The 15,788-nt window shown below is 37.5% G+C and overlaps 1 protein-coding gene across 4 annotated transcripts; it reads left to right on the plus strand.

Moving 5' to 3' along the window:
- The first annotated feature begins 124 nt into the window (after positions 1 to 124).
- On the plus strand, positions 125 to 15,657 carry hspbp1 (HSPA (heat shock 70kDa) binding protein, cytoplasmic cochaperone 1). 4 transcript variants are annotated; one of them, XM_057860568.1, is made up of 9 exons: positions 125 to 213; positions 411 to 513; positions 5,961 to 6,084; positions 8,554 to 8,755; positions 8,830 to 9,054; positions 9,136 to 9,291; positions 11,950 to 12,046; positions 12,205 to 12,316; positions 13,851 to 15,657. In XM_057860568.1, the coding sequence occupies exons 3-9, from the start codon at positions 5,965 to 5,967 to the stop codon at positions 13,929 to 13,931; spliced, it is 993 nt and encodes a 330-aa protein (XP_057716551.1). In that variant the 5' UTR covers positions 125 to 213; positions 411 to 513; positions 5,961 to 5,964; the 3' UTR covers positions 13,932 to 15,657. The 4 variants fall into 4 exon arrangements, with proteins under 4 accessions (XP_057716551.1, XP_057716552.1, XP_057716554.1 ...); XM_057860569.1 differs by having other exon boundaries at positions 145 to 310; XM_057860571.1 differs by having other exon boundaries at positions 149 to 310; positions 438 to 513.
- Positions 15,658 to 15,788: the final 131 nt, after the last annotated feature.

The following is a 15,788-nucleotide window of genomic DNA, read 5'->3' on the forward strand; positions in this document are numbered from 1 at the left end:
CCAAATAAAATCAGAATACAGTTTAATAATTGGAAACCAACACTTCGCGCATAAACAAAAATGTTAAACGTTGCAAAAATAAAAATGAGGTATTTCTCTCGCTTTTACTATAACTCTCTGAGCACCAACTCTTACGTCATTCAACTACCTTAACCCAGCTAGTTAAACCTCTACCTACGGCTCTGACCAATACGTTTTTCATAATGAACCGTAGTAAGTATAACAGTCTTGATTACTGTGTAAAGAAAATTTTTAAATTGAAGCAAGCGTAAGAAAATTACTCCCATACTGCAAGACAAAAAAGACAACCGTGAGTTTTAGATTGTGATTGCGGCTTTGGTTTTACAGTTACGGCAAAATATGGCGGCTTACTAGCCACTCATGCGCTCACTTTAGCTCAAACGTTCTAGCAACTTCATCTGTCTTCTGGTACAAAGAAGGCGTCAACCCTCTGGCCCATCAAAAAGACTCCGTGATCACATTTGCTCAGTAACATTTCAAGACCATTTGAAGGTAAGTGACATTTAAATGTAACCGACTTGTACCTAGCATGGGCTTGATGATCATCTAAAACAGTGGTTCCAGAACTGGTGGATCTACTGTGGACGTATATGAGTGAGTTAGAGAAATTTTGATGTCATATATTTGGTTTTCTATACAAATAATTACTCTAATTATGAATTCAAATGATGGCGAAATAGTGACAAATAGGGGTGCCAACCTCTGGTAACTCCTAATACGATACGGTTTGCGATACAAGGCTCACGATAATATAGGGTGACCAAACGTCCTCTTTTGCCCGGACAAGTCCTCTTATTACGTGCCCTCCGGAATGTCCGGCCGGGTTTCATAAATTCATGAAAATGTCCGTTTGTTATGGTTTTTCACGGGACCAATTTGAAGATAATCCCGCCGGCCGCTAGAGGGCAGCGCCTGCCTGCTTTGACGTGGCTCCTACTAGTAGGGGCGGGAGAAGGACTAGCTCTTCTTCTTTTTTGTTGGCAGTTTACCCTTTGTTTCATGGGGAATTACCACCATCTACTGACGGTTTGACGAGAGATACAGTAAGTAGTTCAATAAGGAGTTCTAAAAGACGCAGCTTCATACACCTTTCTGTAAGTTTATCTCCTGTTAATGTCGATCACGTGTCTTCTGTTGTATATAGGGTTATATGTGTACACAGAGATGCAGTATATCCTATGAGTCCTGTAATTGTTCTGCGTTAGTTTATTTGGTTGAATGCTAGTATTCTAAATAGCTGTGTTTCTTATGAGTTTTTTTAATGATAAATACGTTTATAATGGCAACTGTTGACTTCTGTCGGAGATTTGTACTGGTGTAATCTGTAAAATCCCGTTTGGTGTCGCATCTTTGCGCTGCCGATGATTGTAAACTTTGGAAAAGCGCTATATAAGTATAACACCATTTACCATTTATAGCAAAGTCTGATTTTGCCTCGGCTCCCGTACACGCTAATAGGGTAGCAGTCAGTGAGCTCAGCCGCGCTAGGCATTATGGGCAATGTAGTTTTGAACTGCTGTGTTTGGAAACATGCTGGTTGAATGGCTTGTCAGTTTATTTCGATCATTGTTTGCGTACAATCTAAAACATTGAATGAAAATAAAAATTGAGTGGGAATAACAATTTGTCAACGACAATTGTCGTGATAGTAATTCAAAAAAATGTTGAGGTTGCACATAGCCTACTGTGTGTGTGTGTATTGACTGGACTACATTTCTATGGGTCTGCATTTTCTCATTTCTTTAAAATCATTATTAGTTTATTTATTTATTTTTATTGTTTGATTATTTTTTTAGGAAGAATAAAGCCTGTTGAGTAAAAAAAAAAAAGTGGGTGATATGGGCAACTTTGAGTGATCTTTGAGTAAAATTCAACTATATCGAGGCTGGGACGAGTGTCCTCTTTTTTGGAAATCAAAATATGGTCACCCTACGATAATATTATACTTTAAAATATGATTTCGTAAATATAAAAATTATTTTACAATATTGCGATACAAGAATTATTGATACATGGATAAGGAAATTAATCTATGATATTCTACTAAGACAAAGGAAAACAATCTAGTTCTAAATGGAAAATAAACCATTTACCGTATTGGCCCGAATATAAGACTGTTTTTTTGCATTGAATAAGACTGAAAAAGGGGGAGTCGTCTTATATTCGGGGTCTAGACATTATACCCATTCACGACACTAAATGGCGCCAGATATCATTGAAGTGAATGCTGAACTTGAGGAGTAATGTTCTGTCATGACAGATCTCAGCTATACTCAAGTATAACCAGTTTGCATTATTTTATTGTAATGTTTTTCTTTATTCAGATTTGTTTCAAGACTACAGTTACAGTTAGACCTCACTTTGATGGTTAATGCAGTTATTGCAATTTTGTTGTTTATCACAATAGATTGGTTTATTTACATTTCAAAAACCAGACGCCATTCATTTATGAATGTGATTGCACTTTAGTTTACATATTTAAATGTTCAGATATTAAGGTTTGAGTGAGGCAAAATAACATGCTTTTTCCTCAAATATGTTGTTATAATCATTTGTTTCAGATGTACTGTAATTATTTTCTGTATAAAAATTAATTTGGTGTTCAAAAAGTCTTTCAAACTTGAGTCTTGAAAAAGAGGGGGTCGTCTTATAATCAGGGCAGTCTTATATTTAGGCCAATACGGTATTTTCCACTGTCGTGGACAATATCTCAAACTCGTATTTATCACAGACTATAGACAAGTTTCCTGAGCGAAACATGGGCGGTGTCATCTTTGACATTTTCTGCTACAGACTTCCGGTTTAGACAGAACAACATGATGTGTGGTTGAAGTAAGCAGTGTGTAGTCAAAGTTAAAACTGCAAAATCAAACCAGAGGAACCTACGGAATCTCCAAAAATGGATTCAGCATGACGTAGATGAAACTCTGGGACTTTCTGTTTTGTGCGTATGTTCTTCTCACTTCGTTGATCGTTCGTGGACAAAATTCTAACAATCTGTGCAACCTGTGTTAACATGAGGTGTAGATTGATACGCTGGCCACTTCAGTGACCAAAATGAGGCAAAATTTACAAATAATATTACAGTTGCCGAATGCAGAAGGGCTGATTTTGTTGTTAAAATCTCCCAAAATGTATTTTCCAGGTTTATTTTTGTCATCTCTCTCGCTAAAATGTCAGGCGCAGCTTTGCCTTGAAAAAACAATTTCTAACGCTAGCAGCCCCCCTCCTTCATTCCACTCCCAAACTGCATGAAAGGTGGGAGCTGTGGTGCACGAGGATCATTGCTCGTGAGGAAGGACAGAAACTTAAGGAGGTGGCTTGCCGGCTTCAATATCGTACAGATCCGTTGTTTGGCAGCGTTTTGGGTGAACTGATATGCTATCCCTACTCGTACATATTAAAGACTGGCTTTATGGATACGTCCTACAAAGTCCTCCAATCTATTGTTGCCGACTCACCTGCTATGAATTACCTCGCTTTGACAACAGCCAGGTTAAGACCGTGGGTCACAGGGAGCTAACTCACGGTTAAATGATGAACAATGAGTGGCAAATTGAGAGCGCTGTACTTCAAACTCGTCCTGTTTATGAAAATTAATTTGCACTAATGAGCAGACGTGACTTCTGTGGCGTTTGTTAACTTTTTTTAATGCCCGACATCACACGTGCGCGCACACTAGATATCATCAAATAGCAATCTCGATGTGCTACGTTAGATTCCCGCAAATCCCATGCCATTGGCTGCGTGAGCCCAGAGTGATCATGGGACGCGTAGTCCATATACTAAATCAATGAATTAAAAACCGCTGTTTCTGAATGGAAGTTAAGCAGGCCAAATCAATCTGTACCACTGACTATAGATAATGCTGCAAATATTGTTATTCAGTACTTAACAGAGATGGTCTCGGACCACAAATAGGATGTTTTTCTCATGTGGTAAACATACCTGCTAAGAGAGTAATATCAATCAAAAGTGCCCTGCCTCATTTTACATCGGTATAGATTGTTCTCAGCACTTCTATACAAAATTTCTTCGGATCAGTAAGAAGTAAGCACATAAATATTACGCACTATAATGCATGTTTATATGATGGCATTGTTATTTTTGCTTTTTAGCAAAATAAAAAAAATACATTAAAGTAAACAAAAACAAAACGCTTGTATTTTTTGTTTCAGAGCATTAAATGTATTGAATCGAAAATCGTGTCCCTTGTATCGAAAATTGTACCGAACCGTGACTTAACTGTATCGTTGCATCTAGGACTGTCCCAAATGACTAATTTTCTCCCGATTAGTCCGCCGACTATTTTTACGAATAGTCGACTAATCTAATACTTAATTTTTTTATTTTTTTTTTAAACTAATTTAGCAATGAAATTTTTGTTGACGCTTTTCAATTCCCCAAAACATTTTGGAACACTTACATTCTTTATTAAAGTACAAATAAACACATAAATAACAATAATAAATCACAAATAAATAAGTTCAAATGCTGATAGAATTAACTAGTGCAAAAGGATGGAATGTAAACAGATTCAGAACACTGACTTCACCTTTCCAACATGATTCAAAGCAATTCTTAAAAAAACACCTAGCATTAATATTATAGTATAGTACTATTTATAATAGTATTATAATAATTATAATAATTATTCATTGCCAATCAGATTTTTCATAAAGGGTGTTATTTTAAAGGTATTCTTAGTGTAGATTCTGAATTCTGAAGTATGTTGGATTAACTCCAGAAATCGTTATTTATATGACGAACATGACATGCTTTTATCTTGACATGTTCACCAGAAGTACATTCGCTAAACAGCTAACTTCAGCTTTACACTCCGCAAAAACAACACTTTTTGTCATTGCATGTAGTGTCAGTGATATTTTTTTTTCGTTTGCAAATGCTGCTAACCAGCGATTTTTCATGTTTGAAGTGCCACCTTTTAACCGCAAGTTTGCTTTCACGAGGCGACTGCCAATGTTTTATAGCAGGCTAAATAAAGTAGGTTGCCTTTTTCCCCCCATTCACCTCAGTGTAGCAGTGCTAACGTTACAGTGTTTAATATAGATGTGTTTTCTTATTTTGTATGTCTGAACTTTAATTCTACAGCGTGTTGATAAGAGAAAGGAACTGGAGTCTCACATGCCATCAGCACGCACGCACCACTGTACGCATGCACGCGCGCGCAGCGATAAAAAGCAGCCGTGAAAATTACCGCCCTCATTTTTATTTGCCGTGCGATAAATGGACTCATTGCATATCGCGACAGGCTTAGCAACTTCAATAAAACATGTCGTTAGTTAGTTAGATGGACTTACAAACTGGGTGACGGCGCTTTAGGTGTTTATTCACGGCCGACGTGCAGCCAAGCTTGGCATTGAAGAGACAGGACACAAGAGTGTACCCTCCTTTGTTTCTTTGAAATAAGTCAATGTTTTGGATACTCTGGTGCGTTTTTTTGGCCTTGTGCCACTTTCCCCGCTTGCATACAGAGCGTCCGACATTCTGAACTTTCCACGCATATATTTTTTTAACCCTTCATTAACCGTCGACGGGATGTTGTGCTCATCGACGGATTTGCGTCATCGATGACGTCGACTATGTCGACTAGTCGGGACAGCTCTAGTTGCATCCCTAATACTGATGTATTGTCACATCTGTAGTGACACACTGACAATAGGGAGATACAGCTCCCAAGGTGACAAATGAGCTTTATTTTTAAACATGAAGTGGATAATATGTTGCTGAAATGCCGTTTTATATGAACAAGGTATCAGAATATTGAAGTACTGATACTGAAATGTTGTATCGGAATGCGATACTGGAATATAAGAGTGTTGATGTCAAGTTGAAAATTTTAGTATCATGACAACAGTAGGCTGTACTTACAAACTACTCAGTTTGCTTTATACTAAATCTGCTTTGTTTCTTTCAAGCAACATGGCCGAAGACGGACAAAACAGAAGATACCCCCAGAATCTTCAGGGAGTCCTACAATTGGCAATCGATGCTGGCTCCGGTGCAGAGGGTCCTGCTCCTGTCGAACCCATTTCAGAGGAGGTTGGTCTGTGATTAGTGTAGGGCTGCAGCTATCGATTATTTTAGTAGTCGATTAATCAATGAACTAGTTAGTTCGAATAATCAAGTAATCGGATAAGGAACATGAAAAATTAAAATGGCTGGGATGAGCATCAAACGTTATAAAAAATAAATAAATGAAGCTCTATGTTAGGCCTGAACGATATATCGTTTAAACATCGCCATCGCGATGTGCGCATGCGCAATAGTCCCATCGCAAGGACGTGCGATAGTTTTTTCATTTCCTTTTTTTAAATCCACAAACGTTTGTTTTGAGGAAGGAGCGGGAAGGAGAGCGCACAGCCTCTCATTCCCTCCAACTCGCAGTCATCGGCTCCTCCCCCTCCCCTGCTACAGCGGAGTGGAGGGAGGAGGGGCCGAACAGCAGAGTGGAGGGAGCAGGGGCCGTTTTCAAAGTGAAAGCAAGCTAGCAAGCAACACGTTGAATAGGGAAGACTGTCTCCAAAAGGAGTTTTGGAAGCATTTTGGCTATCGACAAGAATACTGGACTGTCTCAGGAAATTAGAATACACAATATTCTAATTTTTTGAGACAGTCCTGTGTATATATACAGGACTGTCTCAGGAAATTAGAATATTGTGTATTCTAATTTCCTGAGACAGTCCTGTATATATACACAGGACTGTCTCAAAAAATTAGAATATTGTGTATTCTAATTTTCTGAGACAGTCCAGTATAAGGAACAAAAAACAGCCCTGTTGAGAGTGCCTCGCCATGGTTGCCTCAACAAGAAGTAATCCGTCGAACATGTGGGACCATTTAAAACGCAGGTATCTATGCATTCCTGCTACGAGCTTCCCATCAGAGGCTTTTTAGTACAGGTGGGAACATTGTTACGTGCCAACGTTCTTGTCTCAAGCTTGCAATGGTGGATAAACTAGTAGTCTTGGCCAAAAACCTATGAGACCCAGTTGAGAATTGCTGAGCAAGGAAGGTGGACGATATGCAGACAAATACATAACACAGGTGCAGGAATGTCTTTTCTTCTTTTTATTCATGTGACAGCTATCAGGAAGGCAGGAAATTTGGGAGTTAAAATGGTTCTGTTATTCATCAGTTATTTGCTGTTATTCAGTTAAATTATTTACAAGTTCAATTGAGTTTCTGTTTCTTTTATATTTAAATTAATTGTAAATCGTATTTTTCAAATAACTATAGTACAGCTGCACATAAAGTTTTGATACTTAATATTTTTTAAATATTTTTACAACTTTGTTGCAGTTTTGCAGTTTTATATTGTTATATTTTGTGTAAACAACTCAGGGGACTAATGCACTTGCACTTTTATTTGACAGATTTAATATTTAAGTTCAAATATGTTGACAACTTTATTGTTTTACTGAGTTTTTTATTTATTGTTATAGTTTGTGAACAACTCTTATTTGTCATATTTAATATTTTTGTTCAACTATGTTTACAACTTTGTTGTTATTTTACAGAAGTTTTTATTTATTGTTATATTTTGTCAAAAACTTAGGGGACGAATGCACCTGCTCTTTTATTTGTCATTTAATGTATTTGCTGCTGTTGAAGTGTCAAATATTGTGTTCAATATATTATCTATTTTGTGCAGACATTGCTTCCTGGATCCCTTCATAATAATACAGCAATCTTAATCATTCACAAATGAAACGGTATTATATGAATACACTGTGGTCACGGTGTGTCATGCAAAGTATTTCCAAACAGCTATTCAAGTCATCTAGTGAAAATTTCTTTTAAAAAAAAAATATATATATATATATATATATATATATATATATATATATTTTTTTTTTTACTATCGCAATATAATATCGCAATATATTGCACACCTCAAAAAAATCGCAGCAATAGTTTTTCCAATATCGTTCAGGCCTACTCTATGTACACCAAGAGAACAATTGGCTAACTTACATAGCAAAAGTCTGCTAGCTTAAATGCTATAAAATGCCAATTTTTTTTTTTTTTTTTTTTTACAATACTCTTAACAAGTGGTTCAGACTCATATTCCCACAAAAAACGACTAAATATACCTATAAACTAAATAACGAATGCATTAAAAAACATTAGCCCAAACAAAAACTTACGTTGGTTTTAACAGGGAGCAGTTGGATTCAGCCATGTGAAATGAGGAGACCAGAGGGCAGTGTATCTACCCAAATCAATAAAACTAAATGTAAACACTTTCAAAATAAACCATTACAACGCCACTTTATTGAAACGAATACTCGAAGCAACAAAATTTAATTTGAATATTTTTTTCTAATCTAATACTCGAGTTAATCGAATAATCGTTGCAGCACTAGATTAGTGGATTTCAGAAGCTTTTGACAACACAAACAGAAACTGATACGTTTTGGACACGCCGCTACCATTTTTCATTTTTTCGTCTTTTGTTATTCTTCATGTCCATATGACTTCAAGTTGTGTTCTTTTTCTTCTTGGCAGAGGAGCGTGTGGTTGAGGGAGGCTCTCGCAGAGGTCTGCAAAGGACAGATGGATGAAGTGGAGCAGATGAAGCAGTGCTTGGCTATCCTGAACAAAGAGGAGGTGAACGGTGTGGGGGATGGGGATGAGGAAGATGAAGATGAGCGGGAATCTGCTTTTGAGTTGCTGTCTGATTTGTGTGAGAACCTTGACAATGCCAGAGGCAAGTTATAGGAAGTACGCGAGAATAATTTGAATGCAATGAACAGTATTCTAACATTCCCTCATCTCTTGCAGACCTGATGGTTCTGGGGGGGCTGGATTTGTGCGTCTCCCGATATTTGTGTCATGTCCAAAGTAGGTTGAGATGGAGTGCTGCTCAGCTGATTGCTGCCTGTGCCCAGAACATGCCACAAGTGCAAGATCACTTGCTAAAGATAAGCGCTTTGCCTAAACTTCTACAGCTGACAGACTCAGACCCCCACCCCACAGTCAGGGTCAAAGCCCTTTATGCAGTCTCATGTGAGTACTAGTCGTAACGACTTCAATGTCCTGTGCAGAATACATGATGTTTTTGTCATCCGGCTGGTGTTGTGAGAACAGGTCTGGTGCGAGAGCAGGATGCGGGACTGGCAGCATTCCTGTCCCTTGATGGCTTCTCGGTGCTGATGAGAGGCATGCAGTCGGAACATGAGAAGCTTCAGACTAAGTCGGCGTTCCTTCTGCTCAACCTGCTGACGTCACATCCGGAACAGAAAGGTACACAACATAATTGCTGATGAGTTTTTATGATTTATTTTTTTAGTTCTCTCCATTCATCAGTGATTGTGCATTATGATATATGTGTCGCCAAAAAGATGTATAACTTTTTATGGACATTTTACATGTCCATCGTTATTATTGCCATAGAAATTTTCCTGTAATGCACATTTTGACCAGCAGATGGCCCCCAATTTGTGCTGACTTGACTTGGTACATTAATTAGATTGCCATAGTAATACCACCAATTTGTCTCTAGATGTCCCTATTATCATTGTATCATTCATTCATTCAATATCTGAGAATCCAAAATCGGACAATGGATAACGACTTGTTATTTCATAATTACTCGTATTCAAATCAAAACTTGGGAAACTAATAAAGGCCTATATTTCACTGTTCTGATTTTGTTTTGAAATTAAAAATAGAATATGAGAGAATAAAATTTATCATGGTATTTGTGTCCTAGTCATTTTTGGTTAGTATCATTTTCGATGTGAAATGGGCTCCATGAGGATGGTCTGAGGGCCTGACATCCTGTAGAGAGCCCTGTGCTCACTGCCAATCTCCGTAGAGCTTAAGAGGCATTTGCTATAGACCACCAAAATTTGCAACTATGCCACTGGCTCTGTGCTCTACCCCGATGAAAGCAGGTTTAACCTTAGCACATGCGACAGACGTGAAAGGGTCCGGAGATCCTATGGAGAACATTTTGCTGCCTGCAACATCATTCAGCATGACCGGTGTGGTGGTGGGTCAGTGATGGTCAGGGAGGCATATCTCTGGAAGGACACACAGACCTCTACAGGTTAGATGATGGCACCCTGACTGCTATTAGGTTATTGTCATAAGATACACTTGTGCAGTGGGACCTGGGTTCCTCCTGGTCCACGACAATGCCTAACTTCATGTGGCTGTAGTATGCAACAGTTCCTGAAGGAAGAAGGAATTGATACCATTGACTGGCCCCCACGTTCGCCTGACCTAAATCCAATAAAACACCTCTGGGACATTGTGTTTAGGTCCATCTGGCAGAGCCAGGTTGCTCCTCAGACTTTCCAGGAGCTCAGTGATGCCCTGGTCCAGATCTGGGAGGAGATTCCCTAGGACACCCTCCGTTGTCTCATTAGCAGCATGCCCAGGCGTTGTAGGGAGGTAATCCAGGCACTTGGAGGCCACACACACTACTGTGCCTCATTTTGACTTTGAATCAGCTTGTAGTGTTTTTCCACTTTCATTTTGAGTACTACTCCAAATCCAGACCTCCATGGGTTGATACATTTGATTTTCCTTGATAATTTTTGTGTGATTTTGTTGTCAGCACATTCAACTATGAAATGAACAAAGTATATAATAAAAATATTTCATTCATTTATATCTACAATGTGTTATGTTAGTGTTCCCTTTATTTTTTTGAGCAGTGTATTTTGCTATTGATTTAAAAATCTAAAATATTTAGTGCATGTACTTTTGACCAAATACAGGGTTACTGAAATTCACTCTATGCGGCAAGACGTCCAACACATGCGCTCATCGGTTAAAAGTGGCGAGTACTTACTGTTTGTGTTTTTATTGAGAGTTTTATTACCTTCTCATTGCCTCAAAATACTTTTAAGCATTGTGTTGTGGTAGCTTTAAAGCAGATTATTGACATTAGTCACATAGCATATTTAAACCAACCTTTTATTAGTCACATAGCATATTTAAACCACCCTTTTATGATATTACTATGTTTTAAGTATTTTCTTAAGGCATCTTTAGTATGTTCTGTCTGTATGCATCTAAACAAAACAAGCTGAAAGGTGCACAGTAGTACTTTGAGTGTCAAATTCGCCTCTTGTAGGATGTTTCACCGGTGTTATACATTTTGACAAAAGTTTTTTTTTCCTGCTCTCATCTCATCCCGTCTTTCCTGTTCATTTTGCTTTTGCTGCTCGTTTTGTGAACTATCGACAGTGCTGTCATGCTCATTAATGCTTGTCTCGGGTTCAAATTGAAAGGGTTGAAAAGATTTTTATGTATTTTATGTATTTTTATGTCGCTAGAGTCATACTCTGGAAGCTCGGCAGCGTAACCATGTGACGTCACCGCCCTGAGACGTCAACAACAATGGCGACCTACTAGTTAAACTAATTTTGCAAAGTGTATAAAAACAAAAACATCAAGAGGTGTTTCAAGATCAAATTATTTAAACTCATATATACGTTATCTTTTAAGAACTAAGTCTTTTTATCCCTTGAAAATTTGAATTTAAATGAGTTTATAACTAGTAGAAGTCCAGTCCATTCGAAGTGGGAGGGCAGTAAACGAACATCAACGGCAACCAATTAGTTAATATTTTAAACTGTCTATAAAATTGGATAATGATGACTGCTTTGCATAATGTTAGATAACGTTTGTCTTCTTTTCAGATTAAACAGAAGTTTTTTTAAATGTAGAAGCTGCTGGTTTTAACCTCTTTGGATGAACAACCAAACAACAAAATTACTGGACCATTCTGATCGGGCTTGTTTTGGGAGCATACTCAGTTGTGCGTAGCGACTTTAAATGGTGAAAATGTATAACATGTGGCCTTGATTGCATTGTTGTATTTTTTGCTTCCCACAACTTGACATGTTTGTCATAAAACTCATTGTGTGCCATGAATTTTTCCTGCAGACACAGTGGTCTCCATGGGGATGGTGCAACAGCTGGTCTCAGTGCTGCGCTCAGCACACTCACCTGTTCACGAACACGTGCTCGGTGCCCTTTGTAGGTAAGAAAGTTGCTCAGTCTTCTGAATTTACCAAAATAGTTGATATTGATGACAATGCGTGCGTATTTTTTTTTTGCAAAAGTCTGCTCAGTTAAGTCATGATTCTAAACAGGAAAGGTGTCATTAACATTGGAACCTTGCCTTTTATATCTGTCCAGCCTGGTGAAAGACTGTGAAAAGGGACTCAAAGATTGTCGGGATCCATCTCTCGGTCTTGAAGAGTTATTGCGACTGCGAGCAAGAGAGCTCCGAGGAAAAGAGGAAAGTCAGGTAGGCTTCCAATGTTTACCAAAATGGTAATCGGCAGACTGCAGCCATTTGCATTTCACTTATAGACTCAACTTTTTTCATCCTGAAGGACTACTTTTGTTAAAACAAGGCTCAACACAGCGACAATGGTTGATAAAAGACAAGACGTGCAGTTTTGACAATTTGGTGTATTTTGGGATACAGCGCATAATTTAAAACATTATTAACAGGCATGAAAATCACTCAACTTTTGGCGAAATTCGCCGTTTTGATGTCAAAAAGGGTGACCTACGTGAATTGTGTAGATCCGAGGAGAACATTTTAAGGTGGGGTGGGTGGCTTTGTCGTGAGTCCACATAACTAACTAACGACATGTTTTATTGAAGTTGCTAAGCCTGTCGCGATATGCAATGAGTCCATTCATCAGAAGGTAAATAAAAATGAGGGCGGTAATTTTCACGGCTGCGTTTTATCACCGCGTGCGTGCATACGTTTGTGCGTGTGTGGAGATGACATATGAGACTCCAGTTGTTGTGTCCAAATGTTTATTGGTCAACAACACGCTGTAGAATTACAGTTCACACATACAAAATAAGGAAACACATCTATATAAAACACTATAAACGTTAACATTGCTACACTGAGACTAATGGGGGAAAAAGACAACTTACTTTAGCCTGCTATAAAACATTGGCAATCGTTTCCAAAACGCAAACCGATGGCGCCATTTTTCAGAGCATCAGAATTTAAAAACAACATTCATGTTATTTTGCTTCATGCTCATGCAGCACCACAGTGTCTCACTCTACCTCCTGCTTGGCAGCGCGACCAAACTGTTTTTCTTCGTCAACAGTGCAGCTATCCCTAACGGAGCTCTTCAACTTATTTGGTGAAAATTTTCTCGTTTTAATATCACAATATAATATCGCAAACTCCTTCAAAATCGCAATGATAGTTTTTTTCTAATATCGTTCAGGCCTACTATCAGCATTTGACCTCAGTGTTCATGTGTGATTAATTATTGTTATTTACATGTTTATTTGTACTTGAATAAAGAATTTAAGTGTTCCAAAATGTTTTTTGTGAATTAATGAGCATCAACAAAAATTTCATTGCTAAATTTGTCAAAAAATATATATATTAGTCGACTAATTGTAAAAATAGTTGGCTGACTAATCGGGAGAAAATTAGTCGTTTGGGACAGCCCTATCGGAACATATTTCCTCCACATCCTTCTCACCTTTTTAACCCCTGACCCATTTTCATGCCTGTATTAAACTTGATCAATTCCATCAATAAAACCAGTAATATTGACTAAAACCTACAATTTTTAACTAACTCACTGGCTGCTATTGGCGGTGAAAGATGTCCAATCAATTTTCATTTGATTATACATCAATCTCCGTCAACGGCAGTGAAACATGATCGCTTATGCTAGCGATCCCAGTTGAAATGAATTTGTTGTCTTTCACAGTCAATGGCAGTGAATGAGTAAAAAAATTAGGATTTGTCGGCAAAAGAGCAACCTCCTAACTATTTTTTCCTTCTCAAACAGGAAGAACTGGAATTCTGTGAGGGCTTGAGAAAAGCTTGTTTTGGCGGACACCAGTCAGATGACCACGTGATGGATCGCTGACCTCCAGCGTGATGCTCGTGAACATCTCCTGGATTCATGATGTTAACATGAAAGATTTTATTTGCGTGTAAAAGCAGTCATTTCCTGCATGTTATCCAATACATTGTAAATAGGTTATTATGTGTTGGGAACTTCGGTCAAACATTATCGCAAGTAATATGTGAAGCAATATCTATTTTCGTTGTCATTGTTCAAAATCAATACATGTGTCAGTTTGTTGTCAAAGCATGACTCGTATACTGTATATGAGTTTCATCAATTTTCTTTACTGTATTTATTGATAACAAAAACAAAAGTATTTTATACATGTAAGTAGTGTTGCACAGATACTAGCATTCGATCATTTGCTGCCAACCCTCTCACTTCATCAAATTGGACATCTAGTGATGTATATGGCAGAAAATGAATTAAGCAATGTATGTCCAAGCCAAATCAATTACTTTCCATTCGAGTAGGCAATAATTTTGTGCTAAAGGATAAGGGTTCTTCAAAAAAATCTATCAGCATTGGCCAATAGCACAATAGCCAGGTGTCGAAATCTGTATTTGTGCAACATTACATATAACAATCAGATCCCATTGACAACCCTCATTAAAATAGATTTGTTACTTCAATATAACTTTTTGCAATATGCATTAAATATTTTCCAAACCAATTTTGTCATTATTTTAAAGCAATATCAAACAACAATATAGAATACAAAAACATACAGTACATTACCAATGTACAGGGATCCCTCGTTTTTCGCAGTTAATGGGGACCAGAATCCACCAGGATTAATGAAAAACAGCAAAGTAGCGCCACGCCCCAACCCAATTTTTTTTTTTTCAGGCCAATGTATTCAGATTTAGCATTGGAAAAAAAAACATATACCTTAAGACATGTTTTTTCACTTGTTCTCCAAAAGTACAATAAAAACAAAAACGATGTACATACTGTCTATTTTAATAAATGGTTTTTAAGCACGTCAAATGTAATAATTATGATAAATTTTAAACATGTTAGAGATGTCGATCGATCGGGTCCGATCACATCATTTTCAAAGTATCGGAATCGGCAAAAAAATATCGGACATGCCTTTTTTTAATATATGTATGTTTTTTAATTTAATCGTTTTCTAATTGTATTTAACGTTACAGACATAATATGTTACACTCATCCAGAGTCTTTAGTTTAGGCTTAAGGTAGGGTTATCAAATTTATCCCGTTAACGGCGGTAATTAATTTTTTTTAAAAATGATCACGTTAAAATATTTAACGCAATTATTGCATGCGCTGCATGACCCACTCGCGCATTGTAGCGTTCAATCTGTAATGGCGCCGTTTCACCTATATATAGAGCTAAAAGGCAGCGTAAAATGAGTGAATTTTTGCAGCCTTTGGAGCATTTTTTAATTTGCTAAAGCCTTACAATCCCTTTCCCTACGATTGGAAATATCGTGGGAAGCAATGTGGGGAAGAAAGATAGTAGTTGATCTTTTTCTTAACACCCTATGTTATTTCCCAACGCAGAGAAGATATATCAATTGGTACCACTACGCACAGTCATGGGTGCACTTCCCATCATGCATTTGGGCACAACAGTTAAATGGCTACAGTATCATTTACTGAAAGCTCACTACACTAGACACTAGATGGCAATATTTAGTCACAATATACAAGGTCACATTTATCCTTTAAGAATTACAAGTCTTTCTATCCATGGATCCCTCTCACAGAAAGAATGTTAATAATGTAAATGCCATCTTGAGGATTTATTGTCATAATAAACAAATACATTACTTATGTACTGTATGTTGAATGTATATATTCGTCCGAGTTTTATTCATTTTTTTCTTAATGCATTGCCAAAATGTA

The sequence above is a fragment of the Corythoichthys intestinalis genome, chromosome 16, assembly GCF_030265065.1.
Source record: "Corythoichthys intestinalis isolate RoL2023-P3 chromosome 16, ASM3026506v1, whole genome shotgun sequence".
Taxonomy (NCBI): domain Eukaryota; kingdom Metazoa; phylum Chordata; class Actinopteri; order Syngnathiformes; family Syngnathidae; genus Corythoichthys; species Corythoichthys intestinalis.